General features: G+C 31.8%; 1 protein-coding gene across 2 annotated transcripts in view; it reads left to right on the forward strand.

Moving 5' to 3' along the window:
* Positions 1 to 9,499, forward strand: part of PCGF5 (polycomb group ring finger 5) — a gene marked incomplete at both ends in the record, with an annotated part of 50,168 nt that extends 40,669 nt beyond the window's left edge. Inside the window, 2 exons of one of the 2 annotated variants that reach the window (XM_080693683.1) lie at positions 2,251 to 2,310; positions 9,452 to 9,499. In XM_080693683.1, the coding sequence (XP_080549809.1) occupies positions 2,251 to 2,310; positions 9,452 to 9,499 (108 nt within the window). The remainder of the gene's footprint in view (positions 1 to 2,250; positions 2,311 to 9,451) is intronic. The other variant, XM_080693684.1, reaches the window with a different exon arrangement.
* Positions 9,500 to 11,465: the final 1,966 nt, after the last annotated feature.

Here is an 11,465-nt window from a genome sequence, read left to right on the forward strand (position 1 = left end):
AATATCCATGCCAGTTGTCATCACCATTTTTTTGAAACATGAATCATATGTATTGCTTGCAAATTCTTTTTCTCAGACAATATATCTTCTGGAAAGCAGTAAACCTTTAAATAATTATTTTTAATGTGCTGATAAAATTCATTTTGTGTGGCTGTAGCATAATTAACACAATATTTTGGTGGACATTAAGATTTATTTTCAAGCTTTTTACATTTCAAGCAATGTTATGTATATGTTCTAGCAAATTTATTTTTACATATGTTCAAGCATATACATTGTCATGATTCCTAGAAGTAGATTTACAACAAGATATATATATATATATATATATATATATATATATATATATGTTTTCAGTTGTGTATGAGAAATAATGGAAAACTCTCCTCTAAAATGGTTTGCAATTATACCGGCAATATATGAGAGTACCCATTTTTCAACATCCTCACCAACACTGCATGTTATCAAATTTTTATTTCTTCTGTGAATTTTTATATTCATTGCCTTGCTTTTTTTATCATTATTTTTGTCTTTTTCTTGTTGACTTCTAGGAACTCTGTGTATTCTATATATGAATTTTTTGTTATATATCTTGCTTCCTAGTTTTCCTTGGCTTTTTATTCTTAAAACTGAGGTAGCAATGCCTGTATTGAAAAGTTTAGTAAGAATTAATGAAATATAATACACTAAAATACTTATTAGCAAAGTACTTAAGTACCTGACTTAATAACAGTTATTCAGTAATAGTTTATATATGTCAGCTTTCATTGTGAGTGTAGTTCTTTCTTCCTTCACTTGGTTCCACCTCTGAGAACTTATTGTCAGTTTCTTTCTGTTCAGCCTCAGCCTTCTTTGTGTGCTTGTGTTCTCCCTACTCATCATTTCTTGAGTACCTGCTCTCACATCCTTATAGCCTCCTTTTCTCAGGTGCTTCTGGTTAATTTCATCTTCTCCAGCAATCTCTGCCAGTTTAGAGCCAAGTGCTATACTATACTTCCTTTACTTTATTCATGATTTTAGGAAAAGCAAACATTCCCATTTTGACTGCTATCAAAAACATAAAAGGAAAAAGAAGAACTAGTGAAATTGTCTCTTTCCACCTTAATTCTCTATTCTTGTTGAATGTTTTTGGAGGCTTACATAGTTCAGCATAATCTGATAGGCTAGAGCCTGGGAACATTGTAGAAAAGAGGTCACCAAACAATGGCACTGCTGGGCACATTTTGCAACATGTTGATGAGCACTGTATACAAAGTCAGAGACTAACTTCCAAAGAGAATAATTGATAAAATATTTTGGGGAAATAAAAAAATTCTAATCTCTCAAAGAATGTCTTTTTAAATCAATTCTGGGAAGTTAGAATTATCTTGGTTAATTTACAACTCACATTTTTCTATGTACTTAATTTTTTTCCATTTTGAAGAGTATACAGTGTTGATGTCATGTATACATAATTTTAAGTATACATGTTATATTTTTAGTCCTGTTACAGTTATATTTGTTTTTAGTAAGTATTTAGCATAATAGTTAAGAAAGTTAAGATTGGTATTGATTTCTTTAAATATAAGTGGCTAAATGTTAAAAGGTAGGGGGCTTACAAAATAATTTATTCAGTAGTTCTAAAATTTGTTAACTCATTGATTTACTCATAAAACATTTATTGAGTATTTTCTGTGTTACCAGTATTGCCCTTATCTATTAAGACTACAAATAGGAATATGAGTAGATTCAAGGAATTGAAAATCTAATGCATTAAAACAGATATGGAGACTAAGAATATAATTAGATATAAAAAATCTAATGTAAAACAAAATGAATTACTTATAGGTTGAGCAAAGTTCCCTGCTCTACTCAGAGTTGTTTCAGAGGTAGTTGAAGAGGAAACCTAGAGAGACTGATCACAGGAAGAGATGGAAGAAAGTAGGTGCCCTCATGTACCAAGAGGTGAGGGCTTTCTCAGGATTAGTATCTCAAAAGGATATAGAAAGGGAGAATAGGATTCCACATTGGTATTTTCAGAATATTAATCAAACTCAGAGCTAAATGCTAAAATTACTTCAAGCTAAATTTTACCAATTACTAGGTTATTAAATCTAATTTTTTCAAAACCAACTATCATTTTCTTAGAAAATGTTTTTAAATTCATTATGTTGACTCTTGTATTTGACGTTAAAATATTTTAAGTAATCAGTTTTAAATATGTATCCAGTTGTGGATGCCTCTTATCTGATGAGTTCATCTCCTTCGCAGTTTCGGTGTCTGAACTGCTCAGCTTCGCAAGTCTGCTCTCAGGATGGCCCTTTGTATCAGGTAAGAGGCACTCACGACGGTACATAGACCATCACGATGCCGTGGCAGTGATCTCTTTCTTCCCAAATTTGAGTTCCTGAGACACGTCACTTTGTATAACTCATGGGTTTTTGATCTTTTCAAAATTTAAATACCCAAAGCTTACTATTTTAGTTCTCCTGAATTAACCATCTAATTTTACTGAACTAAACATGAAATTATAAATGTTAAGACCATTATTTATGAGAAATTTTTTTCAGTACTGGGGATGGAACCCAGGGACATTCTACCTCTGAGCTATACCCCCAGCCCTATTGTTTATTCTTTATTTTGAAACAGGGTCTCACTGAGTTGCAAAGGGCCTCACTAGCTGAGGCTGTCCTTGAACTATGATCCTCCTGTCTCAGCTTCCCAAATGCTGAGATTACAAGCATGCAACCACCATGCCAGGCTAGAAATTTTTAATAATTACTAATTTCAGCCCTTGGGAAATCTCTGGGCCATATTGAATTGGGATGTTACCTTCTTTGTCATAACCTTTTTTTTTTTTTTTTTTTTTTTTGCTTTTTGCTTTGTGTGTGTGTGTGTGTGCGTGCGTGCGTGCGTGCGTGTGTGTGTGTGTCTGGTGCTGGGTTTGAGCCCAAGTCCTAGCACACACTAAGCAAGCACATACTCATCCCAAAGTATTTTTTTAAATGAACCTTTCATCCATAAATGAAAAATGAAATGCCAAAGTAGGTGACTCTAAAGAGCAGTAAGAGTTGAATCTAATTGTATGCTTGCTTACTGAGCCCTGCCTACTCTGAGTAGTTTTCTTGGGTTACTTCTTTTAATAATGAAATGATAGTAAGTTAATTTAGTAATGCACTGAGGAATCTTGAATATATATCTGAGGAAAGTTTATCTAATAAAAGTACATTTTTAAAATTTTGGAAAATAGAAGAGTCTATGTATAAGATAGTAAGGATCATTATTAGGCACAGAGGTGATCTATAGTCAACCTTAATCTTGTGGACTAGACATAGAATTTCACTAAAATATCTATTATTCCTTATCCCAGAAATTAGGATAGTCTTCATCCTATTTCCTTAGAGCCAAGAAAGGATAATTATTTAACAATGTAACTAGTAAGCTTCAGTGTTGCAGTGTTGATTTTGGGACAAGTGATTGTACATTGAGTATTAAAAGAACACTTCAAATCACTAATCAAAAAAATTTTAATTAGCAGTTTATCTAGAATTTCCTTTAGTCCTGTGGTCAGTTCACTGGCAGGGGAATGCCAATACTTTCATTAAAATGTGTGCTTTTGATACATACTGTAAGTTTCATAGCTGATTTGAGGATGATCTATTATAATGATATATCTGGTCCATACTATAACCCAAACATATATTACTTTTTTATTTTATTCCTGGTATCCATGTATCTTTCCTTGGAAATAAAGATGTTCTTAAACCTGCTCCTAAATATTAGAGAACAACTAGAATAAGATGAAATTCTTATCAATACAAATTTCTTTTTCTGTCTTCAATACTGCATTACAGATACTAGTTTTGTCACAAAACTAAATTTGTAGTTAATAGGATATACAATCAGACAAAAACATACAATGTCTAGGAAAATCTTTATCATTTTTATTACAAAAATGCATTATGTATGCTTTATACTATTAAATTTTTAATTTTGTGAAAATGTCCTGAAATAGACAGTTTTCTAGGAAAATATTAGTAGATCAACATTTACCAAGAGACATTAAATCACTAATTTATGAAAGACATAAAAATTAAAGAATCAACTTACCTAAGTGGTTTTATATTCCTGTTCTCCAAATTTTCGAGAAGTAGATCATTCTCATGCTCTGTAGGTTTAAGTCATTGAAAAAGATCAAAATCTTCCAAATTCATTTCACAAATGTAAAATAATCATGATAGCAAAACTGACAAAAACCCACAATTAAAAAACTAGTACCAAATCTCTTTGTTAATATAAATGAAAACATGGTAAGTAATATATTTAAATATACTAAATAATATGCTAAAATATACTAAAAGAGTAACCATCCAAGACCTAGTAGAATTTCAGAAATGCTAGAATAGTTTAATATTGTGGAGGAGATAAATATATAATACCTAGATTTACCAGGTAATATTTCATCACATTTGCTGCCTCCTCTCCCCTCTCATCTTCCCATCTCCTTTTAGTGCTGCTCTCTTTATATATCTATTGTGTTTTTGCAGAACTATTTGAAAGTAAATAAGATGTTAGGACAGTTGACCATTAAAATCAACATATATTTTCTAAGAACAAAGGTCTCTTCATATCTACTTAAAATTTCATTTCACACCTGAGAAATTTTAAGTAGTATATTAAAGATTATAGTTATCATTTATTCTCATGATTATGAAATTAAAACTAATTCCAAACAGACCTTTTCCAGATTCTTGTTTAACTTTACAAAACTGGTCATCCTAACATCAGGAAATACAAACAGATGCTTCAGTCAGTTGCATTTTTAACATGAACAATGAGGGGACAAGTTAATTGCCACATACAGAAACATAGTATCAAGCTGAAATAATTAAAAGCAATTACTAGCTTAAACATAAACATAAAAATAATGTCTCAGGGATAGACTCTATGAGTCTCTAAAGACAGTATTTCAAACTAATGGAGAAAAAAAGATTCATTTAATAAATACCTATTGAGTAGTTAGAAGTAAAAATGGACTCTCTTTTGTAACTTACACTCCAATGAATGTAACAGATAAAAAAACTAGGAGAAAGAAGGCTGAGGTTAATTAATGGAAAAGCTACATTTGAATATGTATATACATGTAAATATAACATTGTTAACCTGGACATTCAGTATTGGGTGGGAAGAAAAAGGTGAAGGGGGAGCACCAAGTACTGTGTGAATATATGCCATTGTCAACATGATCCACATTATGATGTGAGACTAAAGTGTACCAATAAAATAAAAAGAAAAACTAGTAAATTTTAATGTTAGAAGAAAATTTAAAGTAGATTAGTAGAATATTTTTATAAGATAGCCAATGGAAGGCCTCTTTGACATGGTAGGTTTTGATCAAAAGAAAGTAAAAGCAGTAGTCATAGTCATGTGACTCTCTGGTATAGAGCACTCAAGTATCTGAGCGCAGGGCCTGAGCAGTGGGTGTGTGTGGTTGTTTGAGAACTACGAGGAATCTGTTGGTGCTAGAGCAGACAGCACAGAAGAGAGGGTGGTTGGCAATTGTGCATGCAGAGATGCAGTAGTGAATGCTGGGTGCAAATCTAGTAGGACTTGTTTTCATGAATTGTACTGAGACCATGGTGGGGGAATTAGACCCATACTTTATACATCAGTGTAAGTGTCTGATCAAAGTGGTAAATGTTAAAACTAAGAAATATTACAGATAAGGAAATAGAGTTGAGTAACTGATCTCTGAGTGAGAATGGTCTTGCACATTGTACTTGTAAAAAGAAAAAAGACAAATCAAGTTAATAGTTAATATAAAAAAGTACATGGTGGAAATTTCATAAATAAGTGTATATTTTATGACAGAAGAAGTTTTAATGCCCTTAATGCAAAAAGAATTAACATAAATCTATAAGAAAAAGCCTAACTCTTCATAGAAAATGAACAAAGAATATAATCAGGCAAGTTACAGAAAAAAGGAAGTACAATTCACTAATAAGCATATGTAAATTATTAACTTATTTAGAAGTCAAGAAATGAAAAAAGAAATAAAATACAATTTTATGTTTATTAAATTGTCGAGAGAGGTAAAGGATAGTACTCATTATTGACAAGGATCTGGAGGAATGAACTTTTTAAAAGACCAGTGTAATAGTATTTGTAAAGGCACCTTTTAAAATGTGTATGCTGTTTAAGCTAGTAGTTCTACTTCTAGAAATCTATTCTGGGGGAAGCATATAAATAACTGAGTCAAGATTCATTTATAATGGTAAAAAATATAATATCAAATATGAAGCAAAAGGAGGTATACATAACTTATGATTCATTTCTTTTATAGCAAAGTAGGCAGCCATTAAAATGATCATGTAGGAATATATTAATTGTATAGAAATATATATGGAATTTTAATAAAATTATTTACCAGACAATGAATTTATCAAGATTCCAGTTTAGGAAAAAATATAGATAAGATTAAGAGGATATACGCTAAAATTATTATGGTGATTATCTTTAGATGATTAGGATTTGAATAATTTTTCTTTTTTTTTTCTTGGTTCTTTTCTGTTTTCCAAATTTACAGTAAAAACAAGTTAGTTTTATGATTTAAAAAATAATTTATTCTTTAAAGGAAAAAACATCAACCAAAGACAGTCTTATCATTTTCTAAAATTATTACACTTAAAATGTACTCGTTTAAAGTTCATTATTTTTTGTATTACATAAGACTTGAAACATAGGGTCAGTGTAATCACTTAAACACTTAGAGATAATATATGCCATATTTCACTATAGTAAATGCAGTACCATTTAACTTCAGAAAGCAAACTTAAACCCAGACTGAACTTAAAGTATATTTGAAGAATTTTCAGTGTCCTGATACATTTCAGTAAAATTATTAAACTTTCTATATGTTCATTGAACACACACAAACAATTTCTTGGAGGGAAAAACAAAACTGTCTTCAGCCAAAAAGTGAGAAAATTCCAACCACTAACAATCAGATCATGTTACTTCCCTTTCTACTTTCATCTTTAGTAGAGTTATGTATGGATACTTCTAAACATGATGATTGTGTTCTAAAACAAGTAATTTAATGATACAGATTCAACAATTAAGATATAAAACAAAGCCTGAAAGAGTATTATAGTGAATGGTAAGCTAGAGGTTCGAGTGAGAAAGAATGGGAATTGTAAAGTTAAGATAGGATGTCTATATTAATGACTCAAAAATCTGGTCAAAGCCAGGCATGGTGGCTCACGCTGTAATCCTAGCATTCCGAAGGCTGAGACCAGAGGATCTCAGTTCTAAGTAGGTCGAACCTACTTAGTGAGGCCCTTAGCAACTCAGTGAGACTCTGTTTCAAAAATAAAAAAGACCAAAAAAAAAAAAAATAGGGCTGGGAGTATAGTTTGGAGGTAGAGTGTCCCTGGGTTCCATCCCAGTACCACAAAAAAAAAAAAAGAAAAAGAAAAGAAAATCTGTCTGAGCTTCAGAAACATCTGGAGAGTTTTATAAAAATGTAAATTTCTGTGCCCTACTTCTAGATAATCTTATCCTTCAGGAGCAGAATAAGGTTTAAAACAAAAACAACTAAACACAGTTAAAACCAAAACTCTTAAGATCATTGAGAGACTTAGACTTTAGCCCTTGGAAAGCTTAGTAGTGGCATCTTTCTTCTTCAGCTGAGGGGGCAAAACCCTAGGGCATTTATTCTTCCCTCCTTTCCTATCCTGAACAGAAAGGTAAAAGACACCCCAGCATTGAGTCTTCTCAGTATGTGGTAGAGCTGTTGGTGCTGAAATGGTCATTTTCAGGATTATAGAATTCTCCATGCTGTGTTTGCATTCACCTACACTAAGATGAAGAAACATTAGTTAGTCGTCTTGTCTTAGAAGCTATTTCTTGATTCCATAAAAGTAGCTCCTCAATTTTCTTTTTTTTTTTTTTTTTTTTTTTTTTGGTGGTACTGGGGATGGAACCCAGGGGCCTTCTACCTCCAGGCTACACTCCCAGACCTATTTTATATTTTATTTGGAAACAGAGTCTTGCTAAGTTGCTGAGAGCCTCACTAAGTAGCTGAGGCTGGCTTTGAACCTGTGCGATCCTCCTGTCTCAGCCTCCCAAGCGCGGGAATTACAAGCGTGTGCCACCATGCCCAGAAAATTTCATTTTTTTTTTAAAGGAAAACCTGAAGCTTTAAAGAAAGAAGAGTCAGTGGTTCTACAGACCTTTTCTGATTTTGTGATGTTTTAGATGTTTTAGTTCTATTTGATATTGGGAAAGTAAAGATAAAAACAGATACAGAAGTGGCTTGCCATATGCTTGAATCCAGAAGCTCCTTCCTCTATAGTACACTCATAGTACTCTATGGTAGCTATATTATGATAACTTTTCTACATAGAACCACACCAAGACAATATGAACCTTTTAATTATATAATAGTCAGATCTGAACATGTAATTGTACCAACTGACTTATTGAAAGGAGGCAATGAACTAAATATTTCATGTAACAATTAGTACTTGTTTTTTAATATTTTGAAGATAATTAAAATACAAATTCTTTCAACTACCTTTATTTTTTATTTCTTTTTCAGATACATACTTTTAAACAGGGATATGTTTCATTATTCATACATTCAGGCAGTGTTGGCTTCATTAGTGTTGACAGAAACGAAACATTAAAAGTGCAAAACATCATAGGCTTAACCTGAACATACCTATATTACCTATTACTGACCAGTTTGTGTTGCCAAAAGACTTATTCCTTGACATCAAAGTGGAGCACTTAAAAATATTGCTAAAAAGCAATGTCTTTGCCACTGGTCTTTGCAGCAAATAAGGATATTTATGATTTTTAAATATTTTAAGTCCATAATTGGATTAATATCTGCACCTTCTTATGTATAAGGAGTTCATATCATTTTTGAAGATAATTAAAATAAAATGTAAATTCTAAAAGAAAAAAGTATCAAACTCGTAAAAAAAAAAAAAATGGACTTTGTGAAAACTACTCCAGGTTTCTAGATTCACAGCTGGTTCTTACTAATGATGACTCAGTGGGTTCTCGCCAGTCAGAACTCTGGGAGGATACAACCTGCAGGTTACTAATGGGATGCCTGCAAATAGGGCCTATAGTTTGTAATCCTCCATAGGCTTTACATCCCCCTAAGTAGTGCACTGGAACTGGTCACATATCTAACCCCCATCTGACATCTGTAGCCTTTGAGCCTGACCTGTGCTGCATTATTAGTAAAAACTTGACTGGTTCAAGAAAAATGATGGCAATCAAAAGAAATAGAGTTCTAATGGTAGTAGCTTACATGGCAACTTAAATATTAATTGATGTAATCAATTAAGCACTGGGAAATATTGTAAATTATGACCCCAAATTCTTAAAAATCTATATATGTTATATTGCTTTTATGTAAACACATTCTTATTCATCATCTGTTTTTATTTTATAGTCATACCCAATGGTATTGCAGTATCGACCAAGAATTGATTTCGGTTAGACCAAGGGGCCTAGATTTCACTGAAATGAATCCTGCACTATTTGTTTACTCGTCGACAGATTGCACAATGAATGGTGTGTGGACTAGAGGGACACAATCAGATTTTCAGCATGCAAATAAGGCCATTGTCTGTCTCTAAATTGTCAGTTAGTTTCATCCTGTTTCTCTTAAGAGCAAACCAAGTGCCATTTTGCTACTGAACCATCTGCATAAGGTATTTGTGCTGTCTCTCTGTGCAAGTCATGGCTGGAATCAGTTAGGTGTGCAGCCATGATTCGACCTTCTGAATATTTTGCTTGCCTGTTCCAAGATTGTTCTAATGTTTAATTATTACACTAGTAAAATGGCTCAATATTTGTGGTGTTGCAGTTTTCACATACTTACCTATTTTATTCTTGTTTAAATAGAGTACTGTACAAGAATCTAATAATTATATCTTCAAATTATTTTGTATGGAAATATATTTAGAAAAGTGGTTTCTAAGCCACTGTCCTATTCTTGGTAAGCTTTTTATGTAAAAAAAAAAAAAACTTCATTATTGAGTGTGTAAGTTCTTTCATGAAGAATTCCAATTATTCTTTAGCATTGGAGCACATCAAATTGTAGACATTCTAAGCATCTGTTTATGTAGTCTACCAGTTGCACAAAGAAGGCATGTTAGCCCTCCAGATTGAAGATATATGTGACTGCTTGGACAAGTAAAGTTAGATTCATTTGAGATGTTGGCAGCTGATCACACTCACTTCTAATAAAATTAATGTGTAAGGTAGGTTAGTCTTTCATAATGCCTTATGAAAAGTGGGTGCTGCTTCATGAAACGTCATTTTATAGCCCATTTTATGTATGTATATCATTACATTGTCGCTGTCATTTAATGAATACTTTTTTTTTAATTTGGCCTTAAGTGTGTGTCATTGTGGCATGCAGAGGGTTACACATGATGATTTTTAACTATTAGGATTTTTAGAGAAGATAACATTAGCTATTTTATGGATATAAAAAAATCTCAAAAACAGTTGTGGATTAAAACCTTTAGCTACCTATCACATTTCCAAACCATATGCATAAAATAGAATTAATGCAGTGTAGTGGATAAATAGGTTAGCCAAAATTAATGGCTTGAGGGTACTTTATTTTAGATACCGTAGTAATCAGGGGAAATGGGATTATTGTTTTATACATAGTTCATTAGAGGTCAGAACTGTGACAATGTCCTTGATTTTGCAGTTTTGTTGGGTCTTCCATTCATTTTTGGAGTAGTCTGAAAGTCAAAGTATTATTTTTTAAATTATATGAAAAATTTTATTGTAAACCTTTTAAAGTTCAGAGTTGTTTTCAAAGCACTTCTTTGGAAATTGTTTCATCAATTGCTTTGAAACAAATCAACCTTTGAAACTTGAGGGGAAAATCTTGGAAATTAGGAAAAATTACTTGTTTTAGAAATCTGACATGAGCACAATCTATGTGTTACACACGTAGTTTTTATACTGTATACATGGTAGTTGTGCTACATTTTTTCAGTAAAATGTATCACAATGCCTTCTGAACTTCAAAATTCTTGATAAAAATAAAATGTTATACAAATCTAAGAAATACACAAGATGCAGTTCAATCTTGAAGCATTTTACAATGTGAAAGGCTAAAAGTTCTTAATTATCTTTAATTTTTTCAAGTCAAAAAATACATATTAAATTTTTCTGTTGTTTTGACTTTTGTGTAGAAGGTTGCAGCAATACTTTCTTAATTGAATTTTGTGAGAGTATGTTTGTTTGTGGAAAAGTTCACAAGCAGAATTTTAAAGGTAATTTTATGAACTTTTGAAATGCTTAGAAAAGACCAAATTGTTTTGTTGTACTGTGAAACCCAGTTTCTAGATAACCTAAAGAAAGTTTTAAATTATTATAAATTTGTCACATTTAGATCAGTGATTAAAAAACATGTTTTACATATAGAAATTAATTTAACT

This window comes from Muscardinus avellanarius, assembly GCF_963383645.1.
Source record: "Muscardinus avellanarius genome assembly, chromosome: 4".
In the NCBI taxonomy this organism is placed as follows: domain Eukaryota; kingdom Metazoa; phylum Chordata; class Mammalia; order Rodentia; family Gliridae; genus Muscardinus; species Muscardinus avellanarius.